The following is a 26,377-nucleotide window of genomic DNA, read 5'->3' as shown; positions in this document are numbered from 1 at the left end:
TCAGTATCGTATCGCTGTGACATATTATAAGCATTGTTTGATTTGGGCCGATAGTAACTTAGGTATAATGTCAATATCAAGGTGCTACTGTGGTAAAATAAAGATATTCTCATAAAATCACTTCTTAAAGTTTGTTACAAAAAACCCAAAAAAAATATACGCCTAATATATTATTATTTAAGCTTCTGAAACCTTCGGCTAGAAAAAGAGCAAAAGGATTTAAAGACGAGCAGGCCTATTCGGATTTCGAGATAATCACAACATCTCTGAGACGATTTAGAGATCAACTAGATCTATATTAGATATCGACTAGATGTGACTTGGATATCTAAGTCATAACTTGTCGAAATCGTTCAAGAGGACCTCCAGAATCGAGGAAACGTCAAATTTGACATATCTATCTTACAAATATCTTTAAATTATCCGTATCGTAACTTGTTGAAAATCTAATTAATTTTCCGAATCGAGCCGAAAATCTTTTTTATAAAGTTTAACGGCCAACATAAGTTACCTAATTATAATTTTAAACTTATTGATTTCCCAATAAAAATTTTGATTTCTTTAAGTACAAGTAAGTAACCTACCACAGGACGTTCGACGCCTCGCTTACCCCGCAAAATTATCTCCACTTAATTCGCCGCCGCAATCGATGCTATCAGATAAGGCAGCTGATTGAATAATAAACTTCTAACGAGACACGACGCGATCTAAACATGGCGGCGGCGGCCATCTTGTCCGCTTTGATGCGCCGGCGCAATAAATCTCGCGCGCTCGTCAGTCCGACGACGTTGACGACGTATAATTTCAGAGTTCCCTGGAAGCTAGGTGTGGCGGTTCTTGTTTATAGATCAAAACGGAGGAATTGCTGTACAAAGTCAAGACTAACGAGTTATCGTATTTTGTTCATTATCATATCATCATGTACTTATTTAAGAACTGGGCTCTTCTCGATAGAGAAATGTCTATGTATACTCGTGATTGTCCTAGTGTCTTCTCTTTGATTGAATGATACGACAAGATGTTTATTTTTTGGCCAATGTTTTTCATTTCCCTGTTTGCCTCCTTGCTTCCACTTTTCCTTCTAGTGATCTTTAGGTATATATTGTAGAAGGTGGTCCAATATATTTTCTCTTTTGTGCTTCAAAAGTTTATTAAACTTAAATCAATAATTTACAATATTTTTTATTTGAAATGTTATGTAAAATTTGTCACATACACGTAACTATGCCTAACTAAAACAAAACATTCTAGCATTAGCTTACGAAAAACACGCTGAAAACATACATACCTTTAATATAATTAATCATTACCTACTAAAAATTATGTACCTACTACATATTAGTAAATAAAATATAAGACTTCTGAAAGCAATAATTATTAAATCATTCTTAATTTTTGACAAAGATTTACAAGAATGTTTAAAAAAAAGATACAGTATATAATATGCAAAGAAAAAATCGAAAAATCGCGGGGCACTTTTGGATGAGACTAGGACCGGACCTAGGACCTACTCGTAAGTGGCGTACCTACACGAAGAGAGGCCTATGCTCAGCAGTGGGCGACTGAAGGCTAGAATGATGATGATGATGATGATGATGATGCAAAGAAAACTATTTTCTATACATGCTTTCCTTTAACTTCTTCTTTTCAATTTTGATGTCCTTTTTCAGGGTACACCATAATCTGGAATAAAAAAATGTGATGCTTTAAAAAACACAAATTCTGATCAACATTTAATTCATCCTGAAAATTATAAGTAATATTGATATAATTTCTTCGTTTGTGTATATTCATATTTGCATCAGGAGATCACAGCAAGTGATGACAATAATTCTTATTTCGGCGACTGACCTCAGAATTGTGGCACAACTTAGATATTATGTTTAAGCACAGATATATGTTATCCTTACCAACTCATTGTACCATATTTTAAGCAAATAAAGAATATTTATTTATTTATGAAGTATACTTGTCTTCTCGCCGTTTATTATTGATTATTTAATTTTGTTGAAATTTCGGAACGAGGACCCAGTATTTACTTGCCAATCTATCGCTTTTAAAAATAATACTGTTAATCACTATGAGGTGAAAGTTAAAGATCTCATAAAGACTGGAGAAGAATCCAAATAAAAGGCCCAACAACCATCCGGATCTGGGTACGGATTATGGTATTGATGAAAATTATTGTTTACCTTACAGTACAGAAGTAGATCTCAACAAGGCTAAGAAAGGAGAACCCAGTAACAATCCCAGCAACCATCAGTCATTAATAATAATACTGTAATATCTGCATTCCCTGAGAAATTTTGAATTGCTTGTGAAAAAATCTCACCTGAGAGTACAGAAGTAGAAGATCTCAACAAGACTCAAGAAAGAGAACCCTAGGAAAAGCCCCAGCAACCCGCCGCAGTTGGCCAGAAAGTCCGTCAATCCAAACAGCTCTGACCGCCGCATTGACACGAATCGGGGTTCTTTGAAGTAAATTTCCAAGCGTGAATAACTGCAATATAATATAGTAATAAATAAGCAATCAAAATAAGTGAAGTTCATTAAGAATGAAGACAAGGTGGAGTAAGAGAAACATAGTTTATTTTGCTCGGGGAAAGTGAAACCGTATGAGGAAAGTAGGTACTTCTAGGTAAGTATTTTAGTTAGTGGATACAATTTTCAGTGATATTCTGTTGAGCAAAACAGATTCACACATAAAAATCAGTTAGTGTGTCATTTATAAAAAAATACAAATAGGCTTCATTGCACACCTCAATACAGAAAACAATACAAATAATATAGAAATATAAGGAGCATTGTAGTTATATTTATCAGCAATAAAATTAACTTTGTACAACAAAATTAAATAATACTTACTTGTAGTTGTCTGATATAGTGTAATCATACTTTTTGTTCATAGCTTTAATATGTTTTTTGATATCAAAGTTTGTTTTAAGAATTTCTGCATCGTAATGAACACTGTCGCATGACGGCAAACAATTACATTTGCTCTGCTTCAGTTTATTTGATGCTAACTCATCTGAAATAATAATGAAGTTTAGTTTCGAATAATGAAAAAAATCGTAAATGTAGCCACATTATGGGTTCGTTTGATAGAACTTGCCTTGTGCCTTTTCAACGCACCGTCTTTGCTGAGCTGTGCATAATTCGGAACTGTTGTGATCTGTAATAATATATTTAAATATAAGTGGTTAAAATATAGACTACAGTACTGTAGATTTCAAGTTTTGCAATCCAATATTATGTCTAATATCCTACCTGTCAGGACGGGGATAAAAACGCATTAGATATATTTAGGCGAGTAGCGAAAGAGTCTACATCTTAACTACAGTTAAGTCCTGAGTTATATTGAGAAATCATCGATAATCAGTGATCGTTAGTTTTCCAGCAATTTTGGTGCAGCGTAGTAAGAATAAAGGATTTTCTTCAATTTTTTTCTAGGGAGAGGATTGGTTCAGGTTAATATTACTGTTACTAACCCTAATTATGTATTCCACCTAGAGTAGGGGATACAGATGCTTTTAACCAACAATGCTGCACCAAAATTGCTGGAAAATTAACGATCACTGTCGATAATAATATTCTAGCCCATATTAAATCACAGCTAGTATGCTATCGAACTTACAAGTTTTATCCACAACAGGAAAAAAATAAACAAAATCCAGTGAGGCGGAATTTTTCCATGGTGTATTGATGCATAACCTTCTAAAACATGAATTTAGAGGTTATAGAGATTTCAAAAGATGGTACTTACGCGGCATGTGATACCACACACAACCGCACCGCTTGTAGGTATACAGCGACAGACACTCCAGTCGGCAGTTGTCCGGTGTGTACGTCCCGAAGTATTGAAGCTTACGATCCTTGGGGAAGTAGCACTGCCGCCTGTATTCAAATAGTTATTGATTTAACAAGGGAGCAAAGTTGTTGTTTACCCCTCGTGCTAATATTCAGACTCGAGCACCACCACCACCACCAAAAACCACTAGCGTAGCGATAATTCAAAAAGTGAAATCTTGAGCGTTGCCAGAGTTTTAAGGCATGAGAGGTGAACAATTTTTGAGTGAAATAGAAATGTTCACTAAACCAACTTTCCAATAAAAAAATTATCGCACTGTGCATGTTCATCCATATTCCTTTTATATTAGGTATAGGTACATAATTATACTATACAATTTCACTTTTACTTTCATAACCGCAACAATATTTTTTATAAACAGTAATTAAACTCACTGTTCATATTTGTAGTTCATCAAACTTTCCGACGTATTGAGGATGCTGAACTTGAGAGCCAAAGAGGTAACTTGATCGGGGATGGCTGCGTAGTAGTACAGCGAGGCCTGGGGCATATCAGCTGGGTGCTGGAGATAGATCTGGAATGAGACAATGGTGATTTTAAGCAGAGTATATCCCCATTCAAAATCAGTAGTAAAACGGAACAAATATAATTAATGAGGGATTCGCGGGAAATAGTAGTTTATGTGACTGCTACATAATGAGAGGCATTAAAATACGAGTATGGGTTTAAGAAACGAACGTTAGTGAGTTTCTTAATAGGATCACACGAGTGTTTTAATGCCTAATTATGTACAGTTACATACACTACTTTATCTAAACACATACTTAAAACTAACTAAAAGATAAATTGTACGTCAAATGGCGGTGAATGAAAACTTTTTTCACGCATGTCACTCATCCGTAGTTTTTTAAAATTCCTAGACAAAAGAATGAAGTCCCTATTCTCATGTCACTCGAGATCAAATATCGTGTGGTTTATATTTAAAAAACATACTAAACTGACGTTTCGTATCGATAACTGTTTTAATATCTATGGATACTAGAATAGAGACCTACTTGAGTTTTGACTGCTGTTCCAAATTTAAACTCATAACCTACAAAAATCTATAACGTTATGTACATTAAAGTACAAATTTTCCTACTACCACAGATAAGAAAGTTCTCATAGTAAAATTGGTTGTAATAAAGCTTGTCATTTCCTACGGTTTCTGAACGCATTATAGAGCACTAATGACATGTGTGTAGATAAAACAAGTGACGATGCCACAATAAAGGTACCGTTGGATTCAAACTACACTATCATTACTGCTGCAGTAATGCGGCGCGACATTACTGCTGACTGCATTGCTGCTGCAAATGTCTATGATCCGGGCAGCAATATCGATTTTGACATTTGCGGCAGAATGCAGTCGGCAGTAAAGTCACGCTGCAGTACTGCTGCATTAAAGCTATCAACTTAATTGTTGCAGGAAATGTCAAACTAATGTATGTATATTGATAAAATGGGGATTTTGACGTTTCTTGTAGCAATGCAGTGTTGTAATTAAAGGTAAAATCATTAAATTTTACTTACAAATCCTAACCATTTTCACATAATATAAATATGCTATGTTTGAAGTTAATATACTCACTTTCCAGCCATTAGATAGACTGTTGCAAGATTCGTCGACATCTGTTGCGTTTTCAACGAGTACAATTTCGAGATCCGGTCGCGCACCATTTTCCTGGAAAATTACACCTAACCATTGTAAAAAAATATCAGTTTACCATATTATTATGATATTCTGAATGTGATTTTCTCTAGAATAAAACGAGAACAGTTAATATATGTCGTAAGATATTTTATTAAGACGGCATAATTTTTTTCTTGCCTATTTTCACTTCATTTGCAGTAAGTGCCCCAACTTAAATCGTCATACTAGCTGTATAGAGAAGTGTATACTTATAATATGTTATAGCACCGAATGTACCAACTTAGCAACTATTTGTTGGTCTTATCTCTATAATAATAAACGTTATGCCCATACAGAAATGCAGATAATTATGCAGAAATATCGAACGCTAGAAAACATTTTCATATTTGAAAGGAATTTTAAAATTTTTGTCTAACCTGGCCACGTCGTGGATATTCTTCTGAATCATCTTCTACTTTTGCTTTTCTTCCTTTTGTCTTCTTCTTTTTTCTTTTCGAAATTGGACTCGAATATCCAGAAATAATATTCCATTTATTTGCTGGGGTTGAAGCATTTAAATAGATGTATTCGTTTTGAATGCTAGAAAAACCAACACCAAGGATGACTCATGTTAGAACAGCCCTGGTCCGGGCCGAGACGTCCGACATTCGTTTTCAATAGTGCATCACGTGATAACAGATCACCCATTAAAGAAAACGAAGTGTCAAACGCCTCGGCCGGCCCCAGACCGTGAAAAATAAAAGAGCCAACATTAACATGAAGATAAAAAAAATATGTATAAAGATTTTTTTAGCTTTGTCTTGAATGAGAAACTCAGTCATATCAAGACACTCTATAGGTCCCACAAATTATAAGGCACCACCTCGTCGGAAAATGGCGGGACGCTTTTAACAAAAACTGATGGATGACTTCGCAATATAGGGAAACAAGGAAGAATAGAGTGACAGCTTTTGTCCAGAGCAGTGGGACACTACTCGTAAATAAATAAATAAAACGTATCGCAAACTGTACCTCTTGGTTTTGAAAATTTCGTCATACGATAGCGCGTTAAAATTAAAGCACACGCCTTCGCTGGTGAGAACTTCTTTGAAGTACTGCCCACATGGCACCGCCTGACCTCTCCATGTACAGGAAAGCATCACTTCTTCAACATCTGGTGCCATCTGAAAACACAATATTTATGGTGTATTCGGGTAATATTGTCTTCGGTTACCGCGAATGTTTGATTACCTACATTATCATTGTTTTTTTTAGTGATTGTTAAAAAAAGTAATCAATGAGTTTGATCAAAAATACACATTTTCAGAAGCTATTTTCGTAGTTTTAGCTGATGTACCAAAATTGTTACAAATTTTTAATGATGCGTTTAGACCTACGTTTGTGTATTTTGACATTGGAAATGTCTTTTCGTTCGCTCCAGTATACGGTCCGATTTCACGAAAAAGTGCGATCCCCTTATATCTCGGAAAGTTGTGAAGATATGATATTAAAAAATAGGCTCAAAAGACGCATAATCACGAGAGCTGTAAGGTGCGAAAATAATTATTCGAAAAAGTCAAAAACAAATAAAGTTATGGTCGAAATAGTGAAAATAAAATTCAATTTTTTCCGAATTTTTGATTTTGGTGCTCGATAATTTGGAAACGAAGAATGATATCAAAAATTTGAGAAAAACGGCTCTGGACAATTTAGTCAGCTACAATTTGAGCCTAAAACAAAGACGATCGGGTTAAGGGTTTGCCCTGTAGCCTAACCTTAAAATAGTCAAAAAGTCAGAACGACATTTTTCACAGGACATTTATGACTTCATGTTTCGCACAGTTCGTTATCGGTGTTTGTTGTGAATTATCGGGATTATGACGGCAGAATAACACTTGCACTGCGTGGGCTTTCAAAATCGCTGCAGATTTTTCTTGGTCTAACTCTATCTATCCTGTTTGAGACGGGCGTAGATAACGCACTATTCGACAATCTATGCATTATTGTGGTGGTGGAAATAGAAATAGAGGTAGAGGTAGAGGTAGAGGTAGAGGTAGAGGTAAAGGTAAAGGTAAAGGTAAAGGTAAAGGGAGAGGGAGAGGGAGAGGGAGAGGGAGAGGGAGAGGGAGAGGGAGAGGGAGAGGGAGAGGGAGAGGGAGAGGGAGAGGGAGAGGGAGAGGGAGAGGGAGAGGGAGAGGGAGAGGGAGAGGGAGAGGGAGAGGGAGAGGGAGAGGGAGAGGGAGAGGGAGAGGGAGAGGGAGAGGGAGAGGGAGAGGGAGAGGGAGAGGGAGAGGGAGAGGGAGAGGGAGAGGGAGAGGGAGAGGGAGAGGGAGAGGGAGAGGGAGAGGGAGAGGGAGAGGGAGAGGGAGAGGGAGAGGGAGAGGGAGAGGGAGAGGGAGAGGGAGAGGGAGAGGGAGAGGGAGAGGGAGAGGGAGAGGGAGAGGGAGAGGGAGAGGGAGAGGGAGAGGGAGAGGGAGAGGGAGAGGGAGAGGGAGAGGGAGAGGGAGAGGGAGAGGGAGAGGGAGAGGGAGAGGGAGAGGGAGAGGGAGAGGGAGAGGGAGAGGGAGAGGGAGAGGGAGAGGGAGAGGGAGAGGGAGAGGGAGAGGGAGAGGGAGAGGGAGAGGGAGAGGGAGAGGGAGAGGGAGAGGGAGAGGGAGAGGGAGAGGGAGAGGGAGAGGGAGAGGGAGAGGGAGAGGGAGAGGGAGAGGGAGAGGGAGAGGGAGAGGGAGAGGGAGAGGGAGAGGGAGAGGGAGAGGGAGAGGGAGAGGGAGAGGGAGAGGGAGAGGGAGAGGGAGAGGGAGAGGGAGAGGGAGAGGGAGAGGGAGAGGGAGAGGGAGAGGGAGAGGGAGAGGGAGAGGGAGAGGGAGAGGGAGAGGGAGAGGGAGAGGGAGAGGGAGAGGGAGAGGGAGAGGGAGAGGGAGAGGGAGAGGGAGAGGGAGAGGGAGAGGGAGAGGGAGAGGGAGAGGGAGAGGGAGAGGGAGAGGGAGAGGGAGAGGGAGAGGGAGAGGGAGAGGGAGAGGGAGAGGGAGAGGGAGAGGGAGAGGGAGAGGGAGAGGGAGAGGGAGAGGGAGAGGGAGAGGGAGAGGGAGAGGGAGAGGGAGAGGGAGAGGGAGAGGGAGAGGGAGAGGGAGAGGGAGAGGGAGAGGGAGAGGGAGAGGGAGAGGGAGAGGGAGAGGGAGAGGGAGAGGGAGAGGGAGAGGGAGAGGGAGAGGGAGAGGGAGAGGGAGAGGGAGAGGGAGAGGGAGAGGGAGAGGGAGAGGGAGAGGGAGAGGGAGAGGGAGAGGGAGAGGGAGAGGGAGAGGGAGAGGGAGAGGGAGAGGGAGAGGGAGAAACACAAAATAAAAACGTATACAGAGAAACATAAAAAAGAAAAAGTGCCACGAAATGGTCTCACCTCAGCATGTTGCTGGCGGCTGCTAGCAGATAGCTGATGCTGAACCCTGGCAGTACCTAGTGGAGCTCGGGTTTAATACAACATAAACACACGCTGTTTTGGTCATCGGACTCGTCTCGAGCATGGAGAGTAGTACCCAAGATAGAGCTCATGCTGAACCCTGGCTGTACCTAAAGGAACTCAGGTTTGTTGCAACATAGGCACACGCTGTTTTGGTCATCCGACTCGTCTTGATGAGCACTTAGGAGAGTAGTACCCAAGATAGAGCTGACGCTGAACCCTGGTTGTACCTAGCGGAACTCAGGTTTGGTGCAACATAGGCACACGCTGTTTTGGTCATCCGACTCGTCTTGATGAGCACTTAGGAGAGTAGTACCCAAGATAGAGCTGATGCTGAACCCTGGTTGTACCTAGCGGAACTCAGGTTTGGTGCAACATAGGCACACGCTGTTTTGGACACCCGATTCGTCATGATGAGCACATGGTAGAGCATTACCCAAGATAGCTGATGCTGAACCCTGGTAGTACCTATTGGAACTCAGGTTTGGTGCAACATAAGACAAACGCTGTTATAGTCATCTCTCGTCGCGTCAAACTGCTGTCAAGAAAATTTCATATCTTGCAGCAAATGGGCCGCTGCCGATCACCACTTCTCGAGTTGACTACGGATTTGCCGTGTAATAATTTTCTTGTACTTTGAACATTAATATATCCTGCTTATTAATCGAAAAATGAAATATGTACCTATACTTATGCGCCACGGCGACAATTATTCAAACTTGGATACGCATGTGGAAATTTTGCAATTTGTTTGTTCACATGCGTTATGTCCAGGATACTTGTGTTAGTCTAAGAATAAAATAATTATCATTCAACGTTGTAGTTTTATTTTGTAACTTTTTCCTTATCCAGACTTTCTCGTCGCTCAGCGACAATATTTTTTCGAATTCCGTAGATTCATTTCCAATGTGCTCGATAGTCGTGTGAGGCACGAAATCTTTGAATTTTTTTCTATAGAGCGAAAGTTGCTTAATCTGGTTTCGAATCGATGAAGTTAATATTATAGAAAAAGGCCTCAATTCATATTTTGCTATTCAGATTTTTGGCAAGCGTATTAAGAGCTAAACAAGAGTTAAAAATTTTCAAATATTCTGCTCATTAGGCAAAAAGAGCTTACTTACGTGTACTATATTATTTACAAGAGATTCATTCGATTTATTTCGAGGCGACAAGTATCTGTAAAAGTTTTCACACACCAGGAAAGCATCTTCAAGCAATATTCTTTCCTCCTCCTCATTAACCACTGATGAAAATAACGCCCTGAAAAAAAAATTACAATACCTTATTCCAAAGCAACAAAAAAAAACGAGTTAAACAATGTTTTATCATGCAGACTTTAAATTAAAGGAAAATTTTGAAAATTCACCGCTTTGGGCAAAATCGTACTTGCGACCTTTTGGAACACCGGTCCAATCGTTTTAACCCTGAACTACCGACTACGACTCTGCATGCAAATTTCTCCGAACAATCTTGCGCGAAGCGGTGAATTTTTCAGTTTTTCCTTTATTAAAAAAAAATGCTATAACTCTTTCTCTAGAAAATGCCACAAATAGAGATAAGAAACTTACTCTCTATCGATGTTGTTGTTGTTTTTACGCCTTTTTCCATACTTTACAAATTTCTCTGTGTATCTATAAGCCGAAGTTTTGCATTTCCACTGCGGGCATATTGTAATGGATGGAAATGGTACCTGTAACACAAAGGTGAACTTGCATTAATAGTTTTAGAAATAATCGTGGTTTATGACAATCAAAAGAACTTTAATCTTATAAAGGTACCCTTCCGATTCTCACTACACCAGCATTACTGCTGCAGTAATGTAGCGCGATATAGCTGCCAATGCCAACTGCATTGATGTGGTAAATGTCATAAATCCGGGCAACAGACATTTTCTCATTTGCGGCAGTGACGCAATCGGCAGTAATGTCACGCTGTACGCTTAAGCATTACTGCATGAAGCGACACAATATATAAAAAAAAACAACGGATTGCACTCCGGGAGTGCCGGCAGAAGTGAAAACTCAATGACTAATAGTGCAAAATGTCTGCAGCACTATGTATAATTGAGGTTAACGCCATCTAGCGTTATTTCGTCACATGACTTGAAACCCCTAAGCACATCACTGTTAGTACTCGAGTTAAATTAGTACCAGTTAGAGGGAAACTCACTAGATGGCATTTAAATTTTTAAGTTTTTCGATCAGGTCACGTGTCCGTCTTACGTCTTACGGTCACGTGACACCTGTTACGAGTTTAACATTTTTTCCCTATCACAAAAAGTGCACAGCGCCGCTAAAGAAGTTTTCACTTCAATACATTTCTCGATAAAATGATTGATGTTTCCTGCGGCCTGCTGCATTACCTACTGCAGCAGTAATGTAGTGTGATATTACATATCAAAACTGATATTACTGCCCGAATTTTTGGCATTTCCGGCAGCGATGCAGTCAGCAGTAATGTCGCGCTGCAATACTGCTGCCGTAATCCTAGTAAAGTCTGAATCTTGGCCAGAGTTATATCTATTGCCTACTCCGCGCTATATTTTATTAACCTTTAGCTTACGAATTAAGAGTCCAAAGTATAGAAAGAAGAATAGAAAGTATAAAATGACTCACTTCTCCGACAGGAATCATCATCTCATTAAAAGACACGATGACAGGACTATACCACCATTTATGCCAAACTCGCTCGATCAGGATAAAGCACATGACCACACTGGCCACGAACGTTAGGACCCAAAACACTCTGAAACCAAATCGTTGATAAGCTAAATGCCAAGTTTTTAATCATATTAGTATCAGTTGATTATGTATTGTGTAGTATCACCTTTTCATAACTGTTTTCTATGCAAATAAATTCTTTGTATCTTTGTTTTTAGGACCAAATCGTAAAAACAATAATTATTTCTACTTTTTCGACTTAACGGACGGTGGCCACATTTTTCCGTTTAGGTCTTCTTCCTCGCGTTATCTTGGCTTTTTGCCACGGCTCATGGGAGCCTGGTGTCCGCTTGGCAACTAATCGCAAGAATTGGAGTAGGCACTAGTTTTTACGAAAGCGATTGCCATCTGACCTTCCAAACCATGGGGTAAACTAGGCCTTATTGGGATTAGTCCGGTTTGCTCACGATGTTTTTCCTTCACCGAAAAGCGACTGACAAATATCAAATGACATTTCGTACACAAGTTGCGAAAAACTCATCGTACGAGCCGGAGTTTGAACCCGCGACCTCCGGATTGAAAGTCGCACGCTGTTACTGGGCCATCAGCGCGCTGCGTAAAACGATGGCGATGGTGAGAATGTAAAGAATGTACCAAAACCTACTTCTCTACAACTGTAAGTCCAACTTCGGTGGTATACCGCAGGCCGTGGAGGGTGGTATTCTTCGCGAAGTCCAGGACCAGTTCTATGAGGAGGAGCTTCTGCCGCTTCTTCCTTTGTTTCCTGATGCACACCTTCCCGAACTCCCCAGACACACCCTCTTCTTCCTCTCTGAAATAATCATAATTACCATCAGCTTATAAATTAATTAACTGGTCTTAGTTTTACCTTCATTAATAGGTTAAACCTTAACAAATCACACACCTAAACCTTTCTTAATAATCTCTCTATTGATAGGTGAAAACTAGAGATGCCACGAATATTCGGCAACTATTCGGTATTCGGCCTATTCGGCCGCTTTGCCGAATATTCGGTATTCGGCCGAATGTTGCCTACTATTCGGCCGAATACCGAATATCTGTTACACCTACCTAAAAAGAAAAATTACACAAAAAAATAACCAAAAACTAGGTATACATATTTAAAGTGTATTCTTGGAATGTAGTTAAATACGAAGACACGTTTTTGAGTACCTATTTGTTGAATACAAAATATTTTATTTTTATCATGGATCTGATTTGATTGACTCTAAATTCTAACTACATTCATTAATTCTGTTCAACATAAAAATATACCTTAGCAAACGTTGTGCTTTGTTGGCGAACAGTTTTCATAATAATTGTGACTCAAAATGTTCGCATGTCATGCCGAATATTCGGTCGCCGAATATTAGGTATTCGGCCGAGAGAGGGGCCGAATATTCGGTATTCGGTATTCGGCCAAATTCACTATTCGGGGCAACTCTAGTGAAAACCACATGAAAATACGTTCAGTAATTTTTGAGCTTATCGAGAACATACAAACAGACAGACGCGGCGGGGGACTTTGTTTTATACAATTGTATAAAATGTAGTGATATTGATAGTCACACCGCCCGAGACGACGTTGTAGATACTTACCAGTACCGTTTGCATCATAAATACGGCTGCAGTCGCAATCTGCATGTAACCTTTATTTTATTAAATTAAATACACTAGGTTGACCAAAGAAGGTTAAGTTACAAAATAAAAAAAAGTATAAAGCTATCACTTACTCCATCTCTGGACACAACTGCTCACCCTTCCCGTATATTTGCAACTGAATTTCCGTAATTGCGCTTATAAGTAATTAGGTCAAAAGCCACTTTTAATTAGCTTGGACAGTGATGTTTACGCTGAGTTAATTGGAAGCCCTGGGGGGCTTTATGTCATGCAAATAATATGCATTAGCTCGCACCTGTACGGTAAAGATCACTGGTGCGCGGCGCCGCACCCCGCATCAAAGTGTTATGAAAATAAAGAAAGTTATTCGTTAAAAAAACATTGGTTTTTGTGTAAGCGTATCTACGTAGGTAAATACCATAGTAGAGATGTCACACAACATTTACCATAAATCTATCTAGATTTATCGACTTATAAAGATTAAATGTTATGCATCAGCAACGCTGCAGTAGTAATACGTGTCCAAGTTGCGGATTTCCAAAAAGTTTGTAATTTTCTCGGGTAATTTCACTGGAAACTTTCAAGTTGGAAATGGAAAATGTCATTGCCCATACACAAATATAAGAAACTTGCGATGTATTTCCAAGTTGAATTTTCGCAAAATTGGTAATTTTACTACTGCTTCTAAATAAATAGACGGTATCAAAAACCGACCGGAGTAACATCTATTAATAGCATTTAAAACAATACACGTTAAGTCTACTTTAATGTATTTTTTTTTTCATCACGTTAATTACCTACAAATTTAATATGTAGGGTAGGTACGTTCAAAATAAATATGACTATTATTAATCACTATACTATTAAAGGTATAGCTATGTTTGTAGTTACGTTGTTCCATAGAGTGACGTTCATCCAATTTTGTAATGGTTACCCGAGAGATTAAAATAAACGCCTCAGGTACTCTCATAGGTATGTGTATAAAAATTGTTATTTGAATTGTTATTTTAAACGTCAAACTTCTGTGAAATTGTGGCGTATAAATACCTTACACTTGCACTGCGTTTGCTATCAAAATCGTTGCCGACTTATCTTGGTGTAGCTCTATATATTTACATACTTACCTACATATTACAATATCATATTATGATATATTTAAGAAGTTAGGCTTAGGCTCTTATCGGTGGAGCGATTCCCATCTGTGTCGGACCTCTGCCTTCTTCCTGGTCTCCCCATCTTCTTTCTGATGCAGACTCCATAATTATAATCCCATTACTTATACCTATCACTTATCACTAATCTACACTTATCATTAAATCGAAGTCATGAGTCAAACCAAAGCTGGACGTTCGGTAGCGACGCGAGCCACAAAGCACGCGTTATCTCGATTGCACGTCACTCAATCTTCCATCAACATTCTACAACTATATCTTTGCATTTAGCTAATAACCAATTATTCAAACATGACGCTTAAGTTGCAGCATTAAGGGTGTCAAGTGTTTTTATGAAAAGAAGATGCGGTGATTGGATCGATTGTCTGAAGACAATCGTGCGTTTGATTGACAGATAAAAGAATTCGATGCGTCGGCTTTGTGAGTAGATTGATTATTGCTAGCGGGTAATTGGTTAGACGCTGGTGGCTTTGTTGTGGCGACCACTGGAGTTACGGTGATATAAGTATCTTCCACACTGTTAAGGGGACGTATAGCTAGAAAATTGGAAGGAAATATAAAATATGGCGCGCCGCGTGAAGCTTGCGACGGAAGATATGGCTTTTATCTTTTATATCAATTACTGTGAAAGTATACTTCTGTTTCAAATTTCGCTTGTCAGATCCCTTGGCTATATCACTTGCTATTTTATACTAAAATTATACTGCTGTGGTAAGGATATACAGTTGAAAATAAACGAAAATGAGACATAATTATTTTTGTGATTTTTTCTCTCGAGCCAACTTTCACCTTTTATGGTTTTGGTTTTGGACTCTGCCCTTGCAAATATAATCTAATTTCCGTGTCTATTTTTAGGGTTCCGTACCAAAAAAGGTACAAAAGGAACCCTTATTTTTTCATGGCTTTTGCGCGTGATCAAATCGTGTAAAAATTCCATATAAAACGAAAGTTAAATAAATAAAACCCTTTTATTTCCCAAATATAAATGTCACAATTAAATTTAGAGTTTATGTTTATTTTGAAATAAAACAAAGAAAAGAATGAAGGAAAGTTAAGACCGCGCCTAAAAATTTTTATTGCTAAATTTTGCGTTAGCTTAAACCATAAAATTAATTTATTGTTAGTATGATTCAAGAAAGTTTTAATTCGACGTATACAACCAGTAAAAAGCTTTTAAGCAAACTTTTCCATACAACTAAATGTCTTTCTTCAGTTGAGGCAAAAACCTCGAAATTCAAACTCGAACTAAGTTAATTTAAAAACCCTTGTATGCCTATCTTACCCGACAATCGGTGCCATTCCTAACGATTTCAATTTCATCTCGATACGACCTATCTGATCCAGAATTGCTATGTTGATAGCAACACCGCTTGAATATGAAGCAACCTTAACGGCTTACTGCGACAAAGTTTTATTTTGCGACGGCAACCCTATCAAATACGACCATGTCATTACTTTCGTTTAGTCGTTGATCTTTGTTATTCTATTTTGAGTTCAATTTACAAGTAAATATAGTTCAAATTTCAATGCGCGCAAGAAGGTAGTAAGGACGTGTTTAAAGCCTAGGGTCGTCAAACAGATAGTGGTAGCACAATCCGCTATTATCGATAAAGATAAGAGGTAGGTGAGTATTAGGTCGAATAAGGCTCTATTAAGTTGTTCCGCTGGCGCGATAAAACAGAATGGTATCTTGGCTGCTACTCGTAATGATCTGAAGCGTTTGTGAATGCGTCTATAAAACTGCATTGAATTATAAACAAAATAGATAGACAGAAAAGAAACTAGACATACTAAATAAAGGGAACGTTATCAAGGCCTTTTTTCTTGACAAAATTTCCTTGGCAAAATGGTTCACGTTCGCCGCCGTATTACTGCCGACATTCCATCCGTTATTGACAAGAATTACAATTTGACAAGAACGGTACGGGTACATTGCTCAATACACCGATATTATTGTATCTGTCAATTCCCTTAATAAAACGCCGCCTTACTGTCGCAATTATGACGGTCATTCCGTTACCTACTCATTTTATCATGAAAATGAAAATCTATAAATATAAGAGGAAAAGTAAAGTTTGTTTAATAAAATTAAAGTTTATTTCAAATACAACCTCTTTTATTCAACATTTAGAATATTCGTATGCATATTATGAAAATTGCCCTGTTGAAAAAGGAAATCTTGGTATCCCTTACTCCCAGGGCTCTCATTTACTTAATATTAATGGTTCTATTTGCCTATCCTCTAATTAGAAGTGGCTTTTGACCCAATTAATTATATTACACCGCATAAGGAAATTCATTTGCAAATACTCGCTGAGTGTGAACAGCCGTGTACGGAAATGGAGTAAGTCACTTTTTTTTTCTGGTCTTTTACTAACCTTACTTACCTATGGTTTTTCACTTACTTTAAGAATTTTAATATAGCCAAAGTCTCGTAAAGTCTGAAACCCAAGGGCTTTCTAAGAGTACGTATACAACACCGCGACAATAGTCAGTGTTGTAGATGACATGAAATATAATTATTTTTACAATTTTACATCACGACATCTGTCGTGTGCCTTGGCCTCCATCACGACTGCTCGCTTCCGATCCCGATCACTTGTATTTTGAATGTCACATCAATTTATGTTAATAAAAATACCCATTTTAGGAAAGAGGATGAAGAAGGTGTGCCAGGAGAGTTTGGTAAGGTGTGCCACATCAAAAAGCAGCGGAGGAAGAGGCAGAAGCTCCTCATCATAGAACTATTCTTCGACTTCGCGAAGAACACCACGCTTCACGGTCTTCGGTACATCACTGAAGTTGGGCTCACCGTTATTGAGAAGTAAGTTTCTTAATAACACGACGGTTGCAAATAAGCTGCCATCGTTGCCGCAAGCTGGGCGCTTGGATCTCTAGTAGAGTTGTTTTATCACATAGATGTTTAGGTGTTTTTACATGTCCTTCACCTGTCCAGATCAGCTCAATGATACCAAAATATTGCATTGTCAGATTGTCACCCAACGTACATGTTTGTGAAGTGTGTCATGTAGGTTATCAACTTATCATACCTTGGTAAGGATGTAAATGCATAATATTAAGACTCAATTTGGCAGCAATTGGTGGTAGCCAATGGTTCTGGGTTCGAATCCCGGTAATGACATACATTTGTGTGATGAGCAGGCTCCAATTTCACCACGGTGACAGGTGCGACAATTGTAAAACATCACTGTTGCTGACGTCACAGGCATCCATGGGCTACGGTTACCGCTTAGCATCGGGCGGGCCGTATTCCTGTTTGCCACCATCATTGTTTTATTTAAAAAAACTTTATTATATCGGAAATAAACAGATATTTCTCTTGCTAAGTTTATGACAATTGTCACAAGAAACACTACAATTGTCACGAAATTCCGACATATACCTCATTACCTGTCAAGAATTACCTACAATTCTTCTAAATCTTGACAATTGTCAGAAACTTCGCAAAAGAAATATCTGTTCTTTTCCGATATAATAAAGTTTTTTTTTAAAATACAATGATGGTGGCAAACAGGAATACGGCCCGCCCGATGGTAAGTGGTAACCGTAGCCCATGGATGCCTGTGACGTCAGCAACAGTGATTTTACAATTGTCGCACCTGTCACCGTGGTGAAATTGGGGCCAGATATTTGTTCTTGAGACACGGGTATTTTCTATGTACTTTGGTTGGACGTATTTGGATATAACTTATACCTATCGTCTTCCTACCCACAACTAAAGCCTTCTTGAGCCTACTCTAGCGCTTTTTTTTATTATATAGGTGGCAAACGAGCAGACGGACTTAATCAATTTGTGTCATAGGAATAATATAATATATTATACGTCGTCAGTCGTTAATTAAATATATTATATTTAATTAACGACTGGTTTTCAGAGTGTTTTGGGTCCTAACGTTCGTGGCCAGTGTCGTCCTGTGCTTCATCCTGATCGAACGAGTGTGGCACAAGTGGTGGTACAGCCCTGTCATCGTCTCGTTTAACGAGAAGATGGTTCCAGTTGGAGAGGTACATTTTTTTGTGATTGCTCTAAGATAAGTTCTAATTTTCTACCCTACAGTTACCTGCTTACCTGCGGCATACGTCCACTCATCATCAATCATCATTGTGGCACTCTTTGGGGGAGGCCTATGTCCAGCAGTGGACGTCCTCTGGCTGATATGATGATGATGATGATGATGATGATGATGATGATGATGATGATGATGATGAGCTAATTAGGGATAGTATTCTGATTGCCAGAAATCAGTGGCAACAGAATACAGGCAACACACAGCACACGATGTAGTTGTATGCTATCGAGCTGCTGCTGATTCTCATTATCACCATAAGACATGTTCGTTTGTATTCGTTTTTAATTTTGTAAGTTTGGGAGGTAACTAAACACCGCAGTTATCTTTTGTGGACGAACACTGTGCAACAAGATAACATTAGGTAACTACTAAAGGTGACAGTCCATTTCCAACGACAGCAGCACTACCATTCATTTTACTATGGAAACTAACAATAACACCGACGCGTTCGTACTAGTAGTGCAGCTGCGGTCAGAAATGGAATGTTACCCTTACCTAGTAACTGTTGCATAGTTTTGCTCCACAGTGGCTGCCCAAAAGTTAACACCGTTGTTGGTAGCCCTTTAAGTAAAAGTGCACTGTTATCGACTGTAAAGATTACCAATTTTAATAACAAAACTTCCGTGAGACACAGACATATTAAACACACACACTCCTCGGTACGAAGTGAAACATGTCAAGCGTTTTTCGACTTAAAATACGTGAGTGACCCGTTCTTAATAGATTTGATATGTTACCGACTGCTCTATGGTTTGGTGATATTGAACAAATTCGCCCACGAGAATGTCTTTTTTCCGTCCAATATCTATATTTTTGCGTCTTAACCACCTATTTGTTGCAGGTACCGTTTCCATCAATAACTATATGCCCACAATGGAAATGTAAAACGTCAGCTTATAACTATACGGACAAAAGGATAAAATATGGTCGAGGCAGGCCTAAAAATATCAGCGAAATCGATGATGAGTAAGTTCGATTCTCTATTTACGTGATACGCGGATTTTAACGTTATGATGTTTTACACATTAAAATAAAATTGATATCTGATAAAGTAGAGTCGATTAATGTTATTAGCAGATAAATAAATAATAATAAATAAATAAATAATAAATAAATATTAGGGGACATCTTACACAGATCAAACCTAGCCCCAAACTAAGCAAAGCTTGTACTATGGGTACTAGGCGACGATATACATACTTGTATAGATAAATACATACTTATATACATAGAAAACAACCATGACTCAGGAACAAATATTAGTGTTCATCACACAAATAAATTCCCTTACTGGGATTCGAACCCAGGACCATCGGCTTAGCAGACAGGGTCACTATCCACTAGACCAGACCGGTCGTCAAAGATGACTGTTTTTTCGGTGGGCAACTGTACCTCGTAGATTAGACTTAAAGTACAAGTTTGTTTCTTATCTAGGTACCTTTTATTTTTCATACTTGATACGTTACACTATTCTATTTGTCTTTAAAATAAAAAATATGTTTTCTAGCAGACTTAGGTATATCTGTTTAGTAGGTACAAAAATAATTTTACTTAGGATCCTACCTATGATCACGTAGGTAGGAATGTTTTTTTGCTAATCTGTTAATAAATTATTTAATTATCGAATATTGTTTCCTATAGGACTTATAGCAACGAGAGGATTTTACTAGAGGATGCTAATCTGGTATGTGAAAAATTCCATTGGGATTTAACGGAACGTACACGAACGAATAAAACCCTTGTAGATCATATAATAAGAGTAAGTATGATCAATATTTTATCCTCAAACCTAATTACTTCCGCAGCCTAAAATGTACTTTAAAGGATCAGAATCCCTTTGAGTACAAGTTATTATTATAAAACAAAAATATCTACCTACATAAAGGTTATAATGTTATAATTATGCAATGTTTTAGTTATGTCTGACCATACTAACATTGAAAATAATAGGAGTCGCTACGATTTTTTCTCAAGAATTCGGCATTGTCCCCATAGTAAAAGTTATTCAGTATGACCTACCGTCGTATTCACCCTTCAGAGTTTGGTCAGACAATACCAAAAACATCCTATCACGTAATTATTAGACTAAAAAACTTCATCATCATTATCATATCAGCCCTTTATCGCCCACTGGTCAGCATAGGCCTATCTTCTAGTACGCCACTTGTCCCGGTCCTAAGCTAATGTCATCCTGAATCGACCCGCAATTTTCCTGATGTCGTCCACCCAACGAGCCAAAGGACGCCACTTGCCATGGCGCTTTCTTTCATATATTAAAATATTTCTAGATGGCACCTAAGATAGATGAAGCAATGTCTTCGTGTAGATGGAGAGGACGTACTTACAGATCGTGCAAACGATTCTTCACAGAAGTATTGACTCGTGAAGGAGTTTGTTTCAACTTCAACGCACTGTCATATAACGACATTTTCAAAACCAAACGGTATGTATCTTCAAAATATGAATGTTAATTATTTTATAAGAAAAAAAAGAACGGAAGAAAAGAAGAGAAGATGAAAAATAGATTAATGTTATATCGTACAATTTTTTTTATAATAGGTATCTAACTCAAAACCAGACTTGTAATTTATGTTGATTTTGAATTAATATAAAACAATCAGGTGTGTAGGTACTAGGTACCTATATTAATCTCAAAAATATATTCTCATCAATAGTCCAAAATACGGGATTTCAATACACTATTATTGTATTGAAATTCAAAATCAAAATTAACACAAAATAGATGCATGGTTTTGGTTGTTTGCGTATTTTTATTTCCACGTATAAAGCATTCTTTAAACCTATGGTTGTTTTCAGTATTCAACACGATTACAAATACCTGAATTCTACAACTCCTATAAATAAATGGGATATCATTTCTGGATATACTGCGAGTGAAAATGTAACTGAAAAGAAGAAGGAATATCCTCGTCGAGGAAGGGTCAGAAAAGTTTCAGAATTAGACACTTCGACTTTATTTTGACATTGGCCTTAGGCATTACTTTGACCTTGGGACCTTTGTCCTTGACTGCAACTTTGACTTTTACTTTAACTTGACTTTGAATTCAACTTTGACATTGCAGTTCTTTGTGTACAAAGTGTGAAAAATGTAACAGAGAAGCCGAAGGAATATTCACATTGAGAGCATATTTTACTTTTCCTTTTGCAAAGAACACATGTTAAAGTAACATACTAAATAAATAAAAGTATCATACAATTTTTCAGGAAAATGGTGCAAACCCGGATCTAGAAATTGTACTCCTTGAAGACAGCGCAGATATCGATGACTCTTGCAACAGCCTCTCGAATGGCTGGAAAGTAAGTATAGGTCTACCATTTACGCCCCAGTAAATGGTTGTTAAGGAGGCATTGTGATCAGCTGGGTCATTCTGTAAGAATATGTCTGTTGCGACTAATTGCTACGATTCTTTTCATACATTTTTATGGTTCGCGGCAATTAAACCGTAGACATATTTTTTCACAACGACCTAGCTACAGATTGGATGAAAGCTGGGCTGCATGATGTTTATTTATGTCAAACCATCAAAATTCAAAATTCGTATGGGAGATCGATCCCTTGTCGTCTTTGTATGTTTTTTGGATTTGTTTATTTTTCCTGCGGACAATGCTGTCTTACAAGAGTACCTATAGTTCAAATATCAAAACCCAGCTACCAACTCGCAAATCCCCAAACAACTTTATCAACCTCCTGAAATTAGTCCTAAGGTTTTTACAAGTAATAGAGTTTTAAAAGTGTAATTGAAAATATCTTTTGATGTCTTGTTACAGATTTATCTCCAGCATCCGGCAGATCTGCCACAATCTTCTCTATATTATTATGCAGCTATTGCTAAACAAGTCACATCTTTGGCTCTTAAGTTCAGCATCCTTAATACATCCGAAAGCTTGATCAATTACAAGCCTGAACAGTAAGTGTTAAAATTCATTTTATTACAAGGAATTTATTAACGTGGTTAGAAGAGTAAAAATTTATGCCCACCTCCTGGGTTGCGCAAACTCGGATTACACGCATTTAGGACCAACGAACGCAAACGCAATTTGAAACGATTTTCAGCTTGCTGGGAATGAATTCCTCAAAACTGTTTTTATGGATCTAATTTGATTGGTCTATACCAAGACTTCTAGGTTTTTTATTTTGTCTGTTTTGTGGTATCTAAATAGTGTGGTATAGCAGACGTTTCTGTGTATAGATATGGTACAAAATTAAAAAAAACAAAATGGTCCAGCGCAATTATTTTTCAAGATTTATTTCACAAACCAATCGTAATCCAAGACATTATTGTGCATAATGTATTGAACCTTTTCTTTTTGCGGTCCACAGGCGCCAGTGTTACTTTCCCAAGGATCGGGACCTGAAGTACTTCGCGATGTACACGCCGGACAACTGCCAACTGGAGTGCCTGTCTTTGTACACATACGAGAAATGCAAGTGTGTGTGGTTTCACATGCCACGTAAGTGAGCCCGCTTTAATTTAAGGGAAATGTATGAATCGAATCAGAAATGAGGAGATCCGTAGATGAACTAAAGTCACCGACATAGCCCACCGGATTAGCAAGCTGAAGTGGCAATGGGCAGGCCACATTGCACGCAGAGAATATGGCAGATGGGGTCGAAAAGAGCTCGAGTGGAGACCACGGACTAGCAAGCGCAGCGTAGGACGTCCACCCACATGATGGACAGACGACCTTATTAAGGCCGCCGGAAGACGCTGGATGCGGGTGGCTCCCAACCGGTACGTATGGAGGTCCAAGGGGGAGGCCTATGTTCAGCAGTGGATGTCTTATGGCTGAGATGATGATGATGATGATTAACGCTTTGGCCACCAAAGACGTCAACTGACGAGTGCTACTTCAGCCCAATAGCATTATTTGTGCATTCCCACAAGGTTCACGATGACACCTACACGTATTAAAATGCATTTGAATGGCACAACCCGTGGAATGCTCTATAAGTGACGACTTTTCTGTGTTACGATTTTGCAGTCATTAGTAGGAATCAACTAATTCTATGTTTTTGTTTATTACAGATGACAACGGTTCTGAAATATGCACAGCATCGCAACAAACGTGCGTAGAAAGTGCACAAGGTATGTTCAGGCCCACCTAAAGGATAGGTTGGTAAAGGATACCAAGTAAAACACAAATTAACTAATAGCTAAACCAATACCCAAGCAATTTATCTATTCTTAATATGTTATGTTGTTTCTTGATATACTTAATCATTATCAAGATGTGGTAGCCTATTACGCTACCCTCTAAACCTGTACGGATATGATGGTCGTTTTTGTCTACGTGACAGCGTAATAAAACGGTGTCCGTCACTTTCTATCCCATGGTATTAAAAAGTGACAGTTAATTTATCACGTGGATAAAGATGGATAAAGCCATCCATAATACGCCGGCTGAAAAAAATTGTTAGATAAAAAGTTTTTTACGTTACGTTAAAGGACGCAAAATACAATAGTCAGTTACAACATTTCTTGAATTTGGAATAATTGACATTAAATGATACGTCTTAAATGAAGTAACCGTTCTGAACCCATCAGGCCTTTTACTCTACTACAAGTATCGAAGAAATGTGTGACTTTATAGTTACCTAATGTTAAAATTCAATATATTAGTTATGTACCTACCTACATGTTTACTTATTTACAGTAAATTTCTTACAGATGAGTTAGCATCGAACAACCTGAAGTATGGCAAATGTAACTGTTTACCGTCCTGCGATAGTGTTCACTATGATGCTGAAATTCTTAAAACAGAATTCGATTTACAAAAATATAATAATTCCATTAAAATGATCCACAACCGAACTTTACAAGATAACCGTAGGTGAGTATAACTCATCACTTCTTCATTATTTTTTCTTCAATTTTTTAAACGGGTTGAATTTGTTATGGCCGAGGCCTACCGTGAACATCAAAATAATTAGTCTAAAGAAGAAAATAGTAGAAACTATTTAATAATATTTTGATTTTCCATGTTTGTTGATCCCTCTGTGAATATTTTTTTAGTTTTCAGGATTTGTGTCAAAATGATATATGTTACCCGGCGTGTTATTTATACGATAACGGTGCAAGTTTTATGCTAAATATAATATTACAGATATTCCCGTTTGGAAATTTACTTCAAAGAGCCCCGATTCGTGTCGATGCGGCGCTCGGAGCTGTTCGGATTGACGGACTTCCTGGCCAACTGTGGCGGGTTACTAGGCCTGTTCCTCGGGTTCTCCTTCCTCAGCCTCGTTGAGATCTTCTACTTCTGTACTCTAAGGTCAATAATAATTTACATCAGTACTATAATACTTACTAACCGTGTGCACGATCTTAGGTTTCTTCTGCCGCAGTATTGTTATATTATCATACGGATTTTGGGCGTTTTCCTCAGGCTTTTCTTGCTAATATCATGTATTTCTGTTCTCTAAGGTAAATAATAATTTTCTTATTTTTCATCAATATCATAATCAATATCAATTTCGACTGGCTACTAAGTCTCTAAGTCGTTGGGTTGTCCTTCATCAGCGTCGTTGTTGGAATATAACTACTTAGGTGAATAAGTAATCATTTCCATCAATATATATTTCTTTTGTATTTCAGATTGTGGTGTACCCTGAAAAAAGACATGAAAAAAGAAAAGAAAATACTAAAGGAAAGCGTGTATAAGAAATAGTTTTTTAGACATAAGTAGATCTTTCAATATTCTTGATTTTTTTTTGTAAAATAAACAACTAGGTAGTTCGAGTAATTTTATATACAATATTAATATTATATTATAAGTAACACATAATTGTAAGATTCACAGTGGCATCAGCCTAGATCAACTTGTGTGCACATACATTGAACGTATTGTATGTTTCTCTTGAAACTGTTTTTCATTCTAAAACACTTTCTTTTCACGCGTTTAGTTCATAAATCTATTGAAATGTTTCGTTTCGTTATTATTATAAGTACATGCTACTGTTGTACCTAAAATCTTGAATAAAGTGATAAAATAACACAGTATAATTTTTTACGGCAACTAAGCCCGCAAACAAAATCTGTACTTCTTTACTTTACCTTTAAGACTACAAACACATAATAAGACAACGATAAGACAATGTTTTAGGATAACATTATTCAAGAAATATGTCTCTTTAATTTAGATACTAATCTCACTATTGTTTGCCAAACGAAACTTATTACCTGTGTAAATTTACAAGAATTAATAAGAGTTCGACAAGTAAACATTACGCTCCATCCATCGTCTGTCAGAAAAAGATAGGTTAATATCCTCTTTCTACACGTCCACTTCAGTATGGATTGCGTGGCTGTCAATATCTCCACTGGTATATCTTTAAGCTGTCAAAAGTGTATCATTTGAGTGCAACCGGTTACGCTCGGCCGCCGATCATCTGATACCTTGGTGCCGTCAGCAAAATGTAACTTAAAATGTTATAGCTACGTGTATTTTGTAATCTGTTTCATATGCGGGCGTTTTGACATTTTTGTTACCTACTTTTGACAGTTCCTTTTAGTAGACATTACTTTTATTTTAGTTTGACTCGTAAGCTCAAGATACAGTCCCAACCGGAGGAAAGCATTCAACTTGGTATACATGTAGCTTGTGTAGGTAAAAAACCAATAGAAGGGGAAGCAAGTGGTTATTTCCTACTAATTTCCCACTTTTGTGTCCCATTTTGCAGTTGCAGTTTTTTATTGTTATTAGAAAAACAGTTGAAGTTACAACAGCCAATGGACAATTTATTTGTCATTATTGTCATTAAATTATCCACAGTACCTACGAGTTGTCTTTGACGTATTTTGCTAGGAATTATAGTTTCAACTATATCTCGCGTCACGTGACCCATACTGCTCGTACA

General features: G+C 38.0%; 2 protein-coding genes across 2 annotated transcripts; one reads left to right on the top strand and one right to left on the bottom strand.

The window, feature by feature from the left end:
* Positions 1–1,602: 1,602 nt before the first annotated feature.
* LOC134792317 (pickpocket protein 28-like) lies at positions 1,603–14,494 on the bottom strand. The gene is made up of 14 exons (XM_063763586.1): positions 14,446–14,494; positions 12,259–12,451; positions 11,550–11,679; positions 10,503–10,624; positions 10,056–10,194; positions 6,513–6,664; positions 5,918–6,080; positions 5,439–5,531; positions 4,243–4,382; positions 3,764–3,894; positions 3,113–3,172; positions 2,866–3,064; positions 2,333–2,500; positions 1,603–1,683 (listed from the first exon to the last, which is right to left on the bottom strand). Exons 1-14 carry the CDS (start codon positions 14,492–14,494, stop codon positions 1,611–1,613), a joined length of 1,812 nt encoding a protein of 603 aa, XP_063619656.1. The 3' UTR covers positions 1,603–1,610.
* Positions 14,495–16,696: 2,202 nt separating this feature from the next.
* LOC134792545 (pickpocket protein 28-like) lies at positions 16,697–25,412 on the top strand. The gene is made up of 14 exons (XM_063763811.1): positions 16,697–16,751; positions 17,058–17,231; positions 18,304–18,433; positions 19,340–19,464; positions 20,140–20,257; positions 20,787–20,941; positions 21,316–21,439; positions 21,724–21,816; positions 22,288–22,427; positions 22,841–22,971; positions 23,547–23,606; positions 24,189–24,351; positions 24,625–24,792; positions 25,116–25,412. The coding sequence occupies exons 1-14, from the start codon at positions 16,747–16,749 to the stop codon at positions 25,186–25,188; spliced, it is 1,659 nt and encodes a 552-aa protein (XP_063619881.1). The 5' UTR covers positions 16,697–16,746; the 3' UTR covers positions 25,189–25,412.
* The last annotated feature ends 965 nt before the right edge of the window (positions 25,413–26,377 follow it).

The sequence above is a fragment of the Cydia splendana genome, chromosome 7 (genome assembly GCF_910591565.1).
Source record: "Cydia splendana chromosome 7, ilCydSple1.2, whole genome shotgun sequence".
In the NCBI taxonomy this organism is placed as follows: Eukaryota; Metazoa; Arthropoda; class Insecta; order Lepidoptera; family Tortricidae; genus Cydia; species Cydia splendana.
The sequence above is the reverse complement of the archived record's forward strand: the minus strand, read 5'-3'. Positions and strand labels throughout refer to the sequence as shown.